This window comes from Nyctereutes procyonoides, unplaced genomic scaffold (genome assembly GCF_905146905.1).
Source record: "Nyctereutes procyonoides isolate TBG_1078 unplaced genomic scaffold, NYPRO_anot_genome, whole genome shotgun sequence".
Taxonomy (NCBI): domain Eukaryota; kingdom Metazoa; phylum Chordata; class Mammalia; order Carnivora; family Canidae; genus Nyctereutes; species Nyctereutes procyonoides.
This window is the reverse complement of record NW_026575046.1, coordinates 68207995-68221273: the sequence shown is the minus strand read 5'-3', so window position 1 is coordinate 68221273 and position 13279 is coordinate 68207995. Positions and strand designations below refer to the sequence as shown.

The following is a 13279-nucleotide window of genomic DNA, read 5'->3' as shown; positions in this document are numbered from 1 at the left end:
GTACAGTTTATTTACAGTTCTGTTCCCTGGTAAACATTAGGATTGTTTCTAGTTTTTTGGTTTCAGAAGATGCGGCAATAAATGTCCTTGTGTATTTGTTTAGGGGCAGTGTGCCTGGATTTCTCTGGGGCATGTTATCTTCAGGAGCCTGCTTAAGATTTTCTTCTCCTCACCTTCTGTCCCTACCCATAACTCACTTGTGCACTCTCTCTTAAAAAAAAAAAAAAAAAAAAAAAAAGGCTTTGGGTAGAACACATTATAGGTGATGTTTTGTAATTTTATTGCATGATACTAGGAGGTATATGTGAACTTCTTCCATTAATTGATGCTAAATGTGATTACTAGGTCAGAGTAGAGATCTCTCCATTATAAGGAGTTCTTTATGTATAGGTAATCTTTGGATGATAGTTTGGCAGCCTGTGAATGCCTCATTGTACAGCAATCTTTGGTTTATTGTTTATGGATCAAGGATTTCAAACTATAGCCCTTTGATTTGGTCCATGGCTGGTTTACATGACGCCTGAGCTACAAATGGCTTTTGCATTTTTAAATGATTGTAAAAAATAAATACAAATATAAAAGTGATGTCTGCTACCTGGCCACAAAGCTTAAGATACTAGCCAGTTTTCTAGTTGTAAAACTCAACTAGGGGGGATCCCTGGGTGGCGCAGCGGTTTGGCGCCTGCCTTTGGCCCAGGGCGCGATCCTGGAGACCTGGGATCGAATCCCACGTCAGGCTCCCGGTGCATGGAGCCTGCTTCTCCCTCTGCCTATGTCTCTGCCTCTCTCTCTCTCTCTCTGTGACTATCATAAATAAATAAATATTTAAAAAAATAAATAAAACTCAACTAGGTAATATTTTTAGTTGAGCTAAAATATTTTTTTCTCTGTCTTTTAAAGCTGGTTTATTGCAGCCTCCTGTCCGTATAGTTTCACAGCCACAACCAGCACGAAGATTAGATCCACCTTCCAGATTTTCAGGAAGGAATGATAGAGGGGATCAGGTGCCTAACAGAAAAGATGACCGAAGGTATTTTTAAAGTATACTTTTGATAGTGGTGATGGTTGCACATTGTGAATGCACTTAATGCCACAAATTGTATGTTTCAAAATGGTTATGGGGGGAGTTTGTGTATCACATATTGTACTATTTTTAGAAGTTGTTAAACTATATTAGAGAATCTTGCTTATATTATCTATTATATTTATTTTATCAAAGAACTCTTCGGTAATGCCGGCAATATTAGTAATTTTAGGAAATTTTGTTTTAAGTCGTGAAAGGGAGAGAGAAAGACGTAGATCCAGAGAAAGATCTCCTCAAAGAAAGCGTTCCCGGGAGAGATCTCCTCGAAGAGAGAGAGAACGATCACCTCGGAGAGTTCGACGTGTTGTTCCACGTTACACAGTTCAGTTTTCAAAATTTTCCTTAGATTGGTAAGTTCTTTTCCCTCATTGTTTTTATTGAGTTTCCAACTCTGTAATTTTGTCTAATTTAGTAGGATATATGGAGATATTTTTCTTAGAACTTTCATTCGTGATCTTTAGTTTACATAGGGCAGAAATGCAGTTTGAAGTAGGAATTGAGTCTTTTGCAAGGGCGTATTATTTTCATATATTCATTAAAGATAACAGCTATTAAAAAGGACAGCTGCTCTGTAATGAACTTGTTTTAATTTGTTTCTTAAAGTTAGTCATTTAAGGTCCAGATTTATTGATAACTTTATTAAATCCATGGGTAGTCCATTGTGTATGATGAAATGGACCAATTATTTTTTTTTAATTTTTTTTTTAATTTTTATTTATTTATGATAGTCACACAGAGAGAGAGAGAGAGGCGCAGAGACATAGGCAGAGGGAGAAGCAGGCTCCATGCACCGGGAGCCCGATGTGGGATTCGATCCTGGCTCTCCAGGATCGCGCCCTGGGCTAAAGGCAGGCGCCAAACCGCTGTGCCACCCAGGGATCCCTGGACCAATTATTTAAAGTTAGTTGTGACACTGTGCCATGATAGCAACAAAGACGTACATATGCTGTCACAGACATAAGAACATAAATACATGTGCATAAATACATTTTTTAGCCTTTGGAGTCAGAGGTAATGGACAAGTTAATAAGAGTTTCTTACTTTAACCTGCAAAATGGGAATTTTATCAACTAGCTGAATTACTAAGGTTAAATTGAATTCATATATATAGAGCACTTTATCCAATCTTAGCAGTTGTAGATACTCCATAATTAATGGTGGTGGTGAGATGTCATGGCCAGGTAATAACTTCAAAGTTGTAATTCATAAAAAGGCAAACTGATAAAATGACTAATTTAGTCTAAGGGAAAGGAAGAATTATTTAAAGGCCCTGGGAGTGGCAGTTGTGAAGAGATAAATTAATAGAGAAAACAAATAGTAAAATAAAAATGAATCATTAAAAAAAAAAAGAATCATTAAAAGCAGTGTTTAAAGCTCTTTAGCATGGGAACAAATAACTATATGCACTTCAGTCTCCTGAGGAAGTATTAGTGTGTTTCAACAAAGAATAGTGTAATTATTACTCAAAATACTGACCTATCAAAAATTTAAATTTCTGTATATTCATTTGTAAGTTGGGTAAAACACTGTAATTTACTTAAGCTACTCAGTGCCAAAAAATAATCTTGCTTAGTAACTTTGCTTGTTATATAGTTAATGGTCATTTAGTCGTGTGGTCAAATTTATATTTTTCTTGTTATTCCTGTTTACTTGTATTTTTAAAATATCTAGGCTACATATATCAGAGTACCTTATTAGAGCCAAAAACACTTCTCCAGTCCCAAAGATATTGAATAGAGAGAGCATCTTTGCTCTAGACTGTTCCAGTATGGAATGCTACTTTTGGGGAGAATTGTCATGGATAGGTTATAAATTCAATAGTTATCTATCTTCTTCCAAATTAGACCTTCAGTTTCATTTCATCACTTCAAAATAAATTCCTAGAATATCAAATCAACCCATTACAAAAAAAATCATTTTAAAATATCAATACCTTTTCTCATTGATAGTTGTAGAAATCAAGATTGTTTTATCATAATGTGGTTAAAAAAGACTGTATGCCAAGAAATGACTCATTTGTACATTGTTTTATTGTAGTTTTAATACTGGTAAAACACAACTAGTGATGGAAATACTGGTAAAACACAACTAGTGATGGAAAACTAAGAAACTATTACACTTTCTGTTTGCAACACTTAAAAAACACAAACCTCTAATACCTACTTTACACATTTTCTTTTTTAACAGCAGAATCTTACCTTATTAGCAAATGTACCTGACAAGTTTATTATTATACATTTGTTATTTTTAGGCTTCAAGTAAAAAGATACCCCTACAAATATATTAAGTCATATTTTATACCCTTGTTTTTAAAAAAACACAATTGAAGAAAGTAGGTAATAAAAAGGATAATGTATTTATCTTTTCATCTTACAAATTGTTTTCCCCTTTTTGTTATACTTTTAATAGAAATCCTTTGTTCTTTTACCAGATTGATTTACCTTTGAGTTCCTTTCCTTTAAAAGCCCTGCTTCTTAGCAAAAAGGAAATCATCCTTTTAAAAAAAAATCAGTATGCCAGATTTAAAAGGCATGAAACTTACTTCTTTACATAATAAACAACCAGGTATAGATCTTATTCATTAACAGAGAGATAGAAGTAGAGGGGTGCTAGATAATCCAAAATACATTTGGATTTAGCTTTCATGTGGATTTTTGCACTTAATTTTGAATATATTTGATCTAGGATATTACTTATAAAATAAAGTTTTTTTTTTCCACATTGTATTAAACTGATTGAGGATACTCATCATTTGGTACCATTCTTGTCCCTTATTTTTATCCATTCTGTATGAATTCTAATTTTCTAAAAAAATGCATAGTTTCAACTGAGGTAGAACTGCTTTTTGTTCCTATCTTCTCTGGAGCTGGTGTTGAAGTTACTTCAGCAGGTCTCTAATGAATTTTAAGCTACACACAAAAAGGAAAGAAATGAAGGTAACACTTAGGTACCAGTTATTTATTTAAAGCTGTAACTAGACAATTTGTGAAAATAAGGTTTCCTATGGCTCTTTGCAAATCTGTAGCTCATTAATAATTGACTCTGACCATTTTCAGCTGGCTTTTAACCATGTCAGATTATATATTTCGATGCAGAATGGAGTGAATGTTTGTATAATCTTTGATATTAAGGCTATTTATTCACTACTTATGTCTGTTTTTCAGTCCTAGTTGTGACATGATGGAACTAAGGCGCCGTTATCAGAATTTATATATACCTAGTGACTTTTTTGATGCTCAGTTTACATGGGTGGATGCTTTCCCTTTGTCAAGACCATTTCAGCTGGGAAATTACTGCAATTTCTATGTAATGCACAGAGAAGTAGAGTCCTTAGAAAAAAATATGGCCATTCTTGATCCACCAGATGCTGACCATTTATACAGTGCAAAGGTTTGTATTCTGTGATAATACAGCTAAAATTTCTGAGCAGTTACTCATAGTAAGAGTGTGTCTTGCCTCTTAAGCTGTAAAATTTATGGTTATTGCTTTAACATTTCGAAACTCATAAACATGAAGGTGAAGTTGATTTTACTGAGCTTTTTGGACTGTTCTGTGACTTCTGGTACCTTCAGATAAAATGTAATGTTGGTGAATACCTTATATATGTTAGTCTTCAGGGTAACATTCAGTATATTGCTTATGGTTGGATCGTTTTTGGCTATTATAGAACATTGATCAAGAAACATTTCTTGACAAAACTCTTATCATTAATATGAAGTATCTAATACCATTTCTGCTGTAGCGTTATACTTTCCATTTTTATAAAAAAATTTTTGGATATCTAGTATGTAAGGGTAATTAGTAGTGCTTCTCATTTTTTTACATTACTTTAGACTTTTGACAGGATTGAATTATTTGACTATAATAGGTAATGCTGATGGCTAGTCCTAGTATGGAAGATTTGTATCATAAGTCATGTGCTCTTGCTGAAGACCCACAAGAACTTCGAGATGGATTTCAACATCCTGCTAGACTTGTTAAGGTAAAGTGAAACATTTATTTTAACTTCAGGCGTATATTTGCTTTGCTTAGTTGTGTGTGTGTGTGTGTGTGTGTGTGTGTGTGTGTGTGTGTGTGTGTGTGTGTGTAAAATTAAAAATACATTTAACTTACTAATTAATAACTAATTTTTCTACTGTTAAGGCACTCAGAATTTAATAATGTAGATTCTTTTTCATTGCAGATCGTGGGTATATCTTATTTGTATTTCACTAGTGTTCAGCTGTCATTTTGGTGTTATATTCATAGCACAGTAAAATCTTAGTGGTAATGGATTTATTAGTGTATCTTTGGATTCTCTTAAAGTGTGAATTATAGCTTGTTTCTTTAAAGAATTCTTTATCTGAAGAAATATTTTAGAAGGATGAGTTATGATGTATAAATCCTATTCCATTGCTGAAATGCAGTGTGGAACACGATGAACTGAACTCTTCCTTGACTCACAGATACCAGAGGTAGTAAAAATGATATTGGAAAGGTTTGTACCTTTCCTTTTCAAGTATCTTATTTGTAATTTGACAAGTTGCATTATATATGTAAATGATTTTTTGTTTTGAATTAGTTTTTAGTGGGCATGAAAGGCAAGGATGAAGCCATGGCCATTGGAGGCCACTGGTCTCCTTCGTTGGATGGACCAGACCCAGAAAAAGACCCCTCTGTGTTGATTAAGACTGCTATTCGTTGTTGTAAGGCTCTGACAGGCATTGATCTAAGTGTATGCACACAATGGTAAGTACTAATTCATTTCCTGATTAGAAACGTTTTTTCTTAGTTTATATAGATGTTCTTATCTGTCAGCCACCCCTTTCCCCTTATTTTAGCAACCTTGATCATGCAGGTAATCTCAAAGGAAAATCCCCATTTGTAGCAAAAGTTTATTTGGTGCCAAAAATGTTTGGGGGGTAAAAGAATTAAGAACTAATCAAAATAAACTGAAAATTATTTAAATGTTTTGTTATGCTTTACTTCGGAAGTTGGATGTATGTTGAAAATATTTTTCATTTCATGCATAGCTGGAGAAGATCGTCAAGAGAGAGAACTTCATTTCATTATAATTCTTTTGTTATAAAATGATGTAGTTGCTGATTATTTTTGTTCAGCCATATTTTCTCTTGAGGCTTATTTGTCTTTTGTATTTTAGTATATTTCTTGTGACTTAATTGAGAATATTCTTTTTTTAGCTCATGAAATCTGAACAGCTATCCAGCTTCTTCAGGTATTCTCTAAAATATGGGTAGCTCTATAATCAAACTTAAAATGCTTTGGGAAACATATTCTTTTAACCATAAAATATTGTACAAATGTACCAAAAGAGGAACTATGGCTTCTATAATTTTTTTTTCTTTAGACCAACCTCAAGTTCTTGCAGCAAAATTTCTTTACTTGATGTGCTACAAGTGAACTAGGGTCTTTAAAATGTATTTTAGAATTTTTTTTCCAACATGCTTCTTCCCTTGCAACAGGTACCGTTTTGCAGAGATTCGCTACCATCGCCCTGAGGAGACCCACAAGGGGCGTACAGTTCCAGCTCATGTGGAGACAGTGGTTTTATTTTTCCCGGATGTTTGGCATTGCCTTCCCACCCGCTCAGAGTGGGAAACCCTCTCCCGAGGATACAAGCAGCAGCTGGTCGAGAAGCTTCAGGGTGAACGCAAGGAGGCTGATGGAGAACAGGCACTGAACGCTAATCCCTTTTTCTATTTCCGCTTCTCACAGGCACAGGAACACAGGCACAAATGCACACCACACACTACATAACAAACACACATGGAGGAACATAACTGGTAACAGCGACTGGTAATCCAGCTTTCAGCAGTATAGTTGTATTTTCTTTTCCTTTAAAAAAAAAAATCTGTCTAGTTTGTTAAGTTTAAGAGTGCTGAGACCTCAAAGGAAAATAAGTTGTGCTTAAATTGCACAGAATTTTGTTTTTATCATAGGTCTAGTTGCTGGAATCTGGGACCAGTTGTTGAGCAAGATTCAGTATTAAGCCATTTTAAACATTTTGCCATTTTCTAAAATTTTAAAAATTTTCTCTTTCACGGTCATCAGTTCTAGTCATGGATATTTGAAATTGGACAACCACAAGTCTGAGAGATTTGACATTTCAGGCTATGTGGCATCGTCTTTGGTACATTTGAAAGGTCTGACTAAATCAGTCTTAACTTTGGGTGGCTTGAAAATTGGGGCAAGATCACACACTGTGTGGTTAGTGGAGACCGGCAGTGTTTGTGCATCCCTGATATCCTTTGTGTTGTAATTTATCACCCTTTTGTGTTTCACAGATCTGGCTTTGATTGGCTGATGAGTGTCTTTGTGATCAGTTAAAAGTGGTAGAATGTATGTACGTGGACTTGCCTAAATAATAAATAACTTTAGGAGAAGACAATCTGAAACATTTGTGACCTTGCACAGATCAGCAACAGACTTTTAAAAATAAATTACCTTTATATTAAGGTTTCAGAATAGTAATTATGTTCTTAACTTTGTATATCAGGATGAAGAAGAGAAGGATGATGGTGAAGCTAAAGAAATTTCCACTCCTACCCATTGGTCTAAACTTGATCCAAAGACAATGAAGGTAACTTTGAAATTGATGGTATTTAATTTGAAATCTCTGATAAGAATAGAGAATGAGATCAGTGTTTTATCATATAAAACCATTAAAAATAAAAATCACAGGTTTTTTTTTTTCCCACAGGTTTTATATAAATATTCTATATTGTATTTGTGTGTGTGTAATGATTAAATAAAAGGTGACTTCATAAGTCTCACTGCAGCCAGGATCTGTCAAATGTAATATACAAGTGCCTATAGTGTGAGCAACATCATTTTTTGATTTGGGAACTGACCAAGAAGGCAGAATTTCTGCATTTAAGTAATTTATATTCAAGGAAAAGGGAGGAAACAGGAAAAGGATTACCAAGATTATTTTAGTTTTTAAAATAAAATTTAAAAAGTAGACCGATACGCATCTGAACTGGGAAGGAAATAATTTAAAAACCTCTTTTGAAATTCTTTGGTTAACCTGTACTAGTTTTTCTTTGTTCCCCAATGTCTTTGGACCTATTATCATTCTACACTTTTTCATCTCTGAATTTATAATGTGAATGTAGATCCATACATTCTGCATATGTACATTCTACATATATCAGAAGATCAGAAGCTGGTTGCTCATGCTTTTGCAGCCTATTTTAACACATTCTGTTATCAGCAAAAAAGTTATCTGTTAACAGCAAAAAAGCATTTTCTTCTTTTGTATGAAACTAGTTTATTAAACCACGTTGCTAAGTAGAGAATATATATCATAAAAATGTTTATTTTTGTATTGCCTCAAGTTGTCATCAACGTCAGGTTTCATATAGAGAACTGTGGATTCAGAACATACAGGTAATTAGATTAAACCTGTATCCCAGGACTTTTTATCAAACTGATGGCTTTACCAGTTTCTAATGTTAAAACTTGTATTTCTTTTGATTATAATGTATGCTTTTTTTTAATTCATGAGAGCAGAGAGAGAGAGAGGCAAAGACACAGACAAAGGGAGAAAGAAGCAGGCTCCATGCAGGGAGCCTGACATGGGACTCGATCCCAGGTCTCCAGGATCACGTCCTGGACTGAAGGCGGCACTAAACTGCTGAGCCATCCGGGCTGCCTGCATGTTTTTTTTTAAAAACTAGAATATATGTAAAAAATAGAAGATAAAAGTTACTCAGGCCTATAAACTCAAACACAACCACTATTATATTTTTGATATTTTTTCCATTATTTTTTTGGGGGGTACAAGTTTTATGGTTTGTTGGCTGGTTTCTGATTATGTATAAAACAGTTGCAGTCTCATCCTTTTCAATTAATGTTGGTGTTTCCCATGTAATTATTTTTATTTTAAAGATTTTATTCATTAGCGAGAGAGAGTATCTGTGGGTTCACACGTGGGAGGTGGGGGACGGGGTAGGTGCCAGAAGCAGATTCCCTACTGAACAGGGAGTCTGAAACAGGGCTTCACAAAGAACCCTGAGATCACAGCCTGAGCCAAAGGCAGATCCCCACTGACTAAGCCACCCAGGTGCCCCCCATTAATTAATTTTAATTGTTCTGTATTCCTCCCATCTAGTTGATGTGGTATTATTCTTTTATTGGATATTTAGAATCGTCATGTTTTTGAGGAAGGGACTGTTAACAAAGGAATACAAAAAGGTTTTTTGTGGGTTTTTTTTCCCCCTCTGTGTTTGGAATATTTCTTTAGGGTAAATTCCCAGAAATTAGAAGTACTGTGTCAAAGAGCATTAACTTTTCTTTAAGCATCTTAAAACATGTTACAAATTATTTCCCAAAAATATTCTGACAGTTTGCATTTTCACAAACATGTTCTGAGCTATACAAGTATATTTTTCACCAACATTTTAAAGATCAGATAAAAGATAATTGCATAGTTTGTTCCCTATTTCAATATCTCATTTTCTTCTTCTCTGTTTTTACGCTCATTATATTTAGGTAAATGATCTCCGGAAAGAATTAGAAAGTCGAGCTCTTAGTTCTAAAGGATTAAAATCCCAGTTAATAGCCCGATTGACAAAACAGCTTAAAGTAGAAGAGCAAAAAGAAGAACAAAAGGAATTAGAGAAATCAGAAAAAGAAGAGGAAGAAGAGGATGATAGGAAATCTGAAGATGATAAAGAGGTATATACTAAATATGATTTTAGTTTATAGAGAATTCTTGAAATATGTGTGTGTATACTTTTATTAAGGTTTAAGGGCAGCCCCGGTGGCGCAGTGGATTAGTGCCGCCTGCAGCCTGGGTTGTGATCCTGGAGACCCGGAATCAAGTCTCGCGTCGGGCTCCCTGCGTGGAGCCTGCTTCTCTCTCTGTCTGTGTCTTTGCCTGCCTCTCTCTCTGTCTGTCTCTCTTTCTCTCTATGTATGTATGTATGTATGTATGAATGAATGAATGAATGAATGAATGAATGAATAAATCTATCTTTAAAAAAAATTAATTGCTGGGGCCCCTTCCCCCTGCTCACTCACTCACTCGCTCTCTAAAATCTTTTTTTTAAGAAAAGCATGTAACTACATAACTGTAAGATTCGACCTTTCTTTTTTTTTTTTTTTTTTTAATTTTTTTTATGATCGTCACATAGAGAGAGAGAGAGGCAGAGACACAGGCAGAGGGAGAAGCAGGCTCCATGCACTGGTAGCCCGATGTGGGATTCGATCCTGGGTCTCCAGGATCGCGCCCTGGGCCAAAGGCAGGCGCCAAACCGCTGCGCCACCCAGGGATCCTTTTTTTTTTTTTTTTTTTTTTTTCAGATTCGACCTTTATAGTGAACAGTTTTGCAGGTTTGACAAATTCATATAGTTAATGTAACCACCACCACAATTAAGACATAAAACAGGTCTACCACTCTAAAAATCCTCTGCATTCACCTGTAAGCATTTTCTTGTCTCCATGTGCACCTTCTGTCCCCGAGGCCAGCCTCTGGGAGCCACTGACCTGTTTGCTATAGTTTTGTCTATTCAGTATATCATGTAAATGGAACCGTGTAACCTATTGAGTCACCTTAATAATACATTAGAGATTCACCCATTTTGTACATATCACTAATTTTTTCCTTTTTTTTTTTTTAAGATTTTATGAGAGGGAGGCAGAAACGGGCTCCCTGTTGGGAGCCTGATTCGGGACTTGATTCCGGGACCCCAGGATCAGTACCTGAGCTAAAGGCGGACACTCAATCACTGAGCCACCCAGGCACCCCTAATTTTTTCCTTTTTTAAGAAACTTTCATTTATTTTACAGAGGGAACATGTGGGTGGGGCCAAAGGGAAAGGGAGAGAGTCCCAGGCTGACTCTATGCTGAGTGTAGAGTCTGTCTTAGGAACCTATTCCACTACTCTGAGACAAAATTCAAGAGTTCGATGCCCAACTAACTGAGCCAGCAAAGCGCCCCACTAATTTGTTTTCTTTTTATTGCTTAATAACGTTCTATAGTATCAACGTATCACAGTTTATTAGTTCCATTTGAGATACATTTGAGTTATTTCCAAGTCATGTATTTTTAATCTTCCTTTTTAAGAATGAATAATAGATTATTCATGTTTGCAGTGCCTGATTGCTCAGTTAGAGCATGCAACTCTTGATCTTGGGGTCATGGGTTCAAGGCCCACATTGGGCATAGAGTTTACTTTAAAAAATTACTCCTTATATCTTAGATACAGAAAATGAGAGAAAATTTGATTGACAGAGCCATTAAGTTTAGAGATTGAGTTCTAGTGAAGTGCTTGTCCCAGAATTTTGCTGCTTCTATAGCTGTGTATTTGATTGCATTTCAGTCCTTAAGACTCTGAGACTATAGATTCAAGCCATCTTATGCCCTTAGAATAACTCTTGGATGTATAAGCCTGTAATTTGTTTTCTGAATTTTTTTTAAATTTTTTTAAAGATTTTATTTATTTATTCATGATAGACATGGGGGGGAGGGCAGAGACACAGGCAGAGGGAGAAGCAGGCTCCATGCCCGGAACCCGACGTGTGGGACTCGATCCCAGGACTCCAAGATCACACCCTGGGCCAAAGGCAGGCATCAAACCGCTGAGCCACCCAGGGATCCCCTGTTTTCTGAATTTTAAATACAGGAATATAGGAAGCATGTTAGAACCCCAGTAATTGGACAGACCAACATTATCTGTTTCCTAGTACATTGTGGAGTACACATCATCATTTATGAAGTATTGTGAGAGAATAATCAGATAAGTTTTTTTTTTTTTTTTTTATTCATGAGAGAGAGGCAGAGACACAGGCAGAGGGAGAAGCAGGCTCCATGCAGGGAGCCTGATGTCGGACTCTATCCCAGGTCTCCAGTATTATATCCTGGGCTGAAGGCGGTGCTAAGCTGCTGAGCCACCGGGGCTGCCCCTGGTTTTTAATTTTTGATGATAGCACCCATTGGGGTTGAAAAATAGTCATAATTCTTACCATTTTGTTGTCCCACATTTTCCTCATCTGTTCTCTGGTTACTTGGTTGTATAGTTTTACCTATTGGTAAATTCATACAGTAAGCAGTATCAATGTTTGATTCTTTTTTTTTTTTTTTTAATATAGAACACTTCTTCAAAATGAACCTTCATGCAGGATCCTTGCTAATCTTTATATTGTTATCATGTTATTATATGTGTTCCTAAAGTAAGCAGTGTTGTCCTTTATCTGGTTTTCAAGATACTGAATTGCTTCCCTGTCATCTTCTGATGGTTACCTGTTTGTTCTTAAACATCATTATGGGGTGCCTGGGTGGCTCAGCTGGTTGAGCATCCTCCTTAGCTCAGATCATCCCAGGACCTAGCCCCACATCGGGCTCCCTCCTCAGCAGGGAGCCTGCTTCTCCCTCTGCCCCTCCCCCTGCTAGTACTCTCTCTCAAATAAATAATTAAATCAAATCTTTTTTTTTTTTACGATAGTCATACAGAGAGAGAGAGAGGCAGAAACACAAGCAGAGGGAGAAGCAGGCTCCATGCACCAGGAGCCTGACGTGGGATTCGATCCCGGGTCTCCAGGATCGCGCCCTGGGCCAAAGGCAGGCGCCAAACCGCTGCGCCACCCAGGGATCCCTAAATCAAATCTTTAAAAAGTAAACATCATTATTAATTTATAGATTTATGTATTTTTAAGGATTTTTTATTAGCGCACAAGTAGGGGAAAGGGGCAGGAGAGCGAGAAGCAGATTCCCCACATCAGGGAGCCCGATGTGGCACTCAATTCCAGGATCGAGCCAGAGGCAGACATTCAACCAACTGAGCCATTCAGGTGCCCCGAATTTATAGATTTAAACACATTTGATGGGTTTTAATTCTTATCCTTATTAAAGCTCAAATTGTCTTTTTTTGTCCAGTGGGTAGGAAAATATAGAGAGACACAACACTAATGTGGGACTAATAGTATACCACCAAGATTATTGCTGAAATTTTTAAAAAATTATTTTTGCATTTCCTATTCTTATTTTCTCCCCATTGTTTTTATGTTGTCTATAAGTATATCATCCTAGCATGTAGGATGCATGATGCATGTAGCATCATTACATATTGTATTCTTTTAATTCTCATTCAGTCTTGGTTCTACAATTATCTAATGCTCACCACTAGTCCTTTTGTCATTGTCTCTGAAGCTCATCTCTAGGAGGTTCCTCAGAACTCATGGTAGCGATATAT

General features: G+C 36.1%; 1 protein-coding gene and 1 non-coding gene across 7 annotated transcripts in view; both read left to right on the top strand.

Moving 5' to 3' along the window:
* CCAR1 (cell division cycle and apoptosis regulator 1) overlaps window positions 1–13279 on the top strand; it is a 60525-nt gene that overhangs the window by 29655 nt on the left and 17591 nt on the right. For all 6 annotated transcript variants that reach the window (XM_055325131.1, XM_055325132.1, XM_055325135.1 and 3 more), the window contains 8 exons: window positions 901–1030; window positions 1273–1434; window positions 4249–4474; window positions 4953–5066; window positions 5646–5812; window positions 6547–6757; window positions 7581–7664; window positions 9578–9763. In XM_055325131.1, coding sequence (XP_055181106.1) covers window positions 901–1030; window positions 1273–1434; window positions 4249–4474; window positions 4953–5066; window positions 5646–5812; window positions 6547–6757; window positions 7581–7664; window positions 9578–9763 — 1280 coding nt within the window. The remainder of the gene's footprint in view (window positions 1–900; window positions 1031–1272; window positions 1435–4248; window positions 4475–4952; window positions 5067–5645; window positions 5813–6546; window positions 6758–7580; window positions 7665–9577; window positions 9764–13279) is intronic.
* On the top strand, window positions 5450–5514 carry LOC129510030 (small nucleolar RNA SNORD98). The gene has a single exon (XR_008664487.1). It is a non-coding gene; the product is annotated as a small nucleolar RNA SNORD98 (small nucleolar RNA).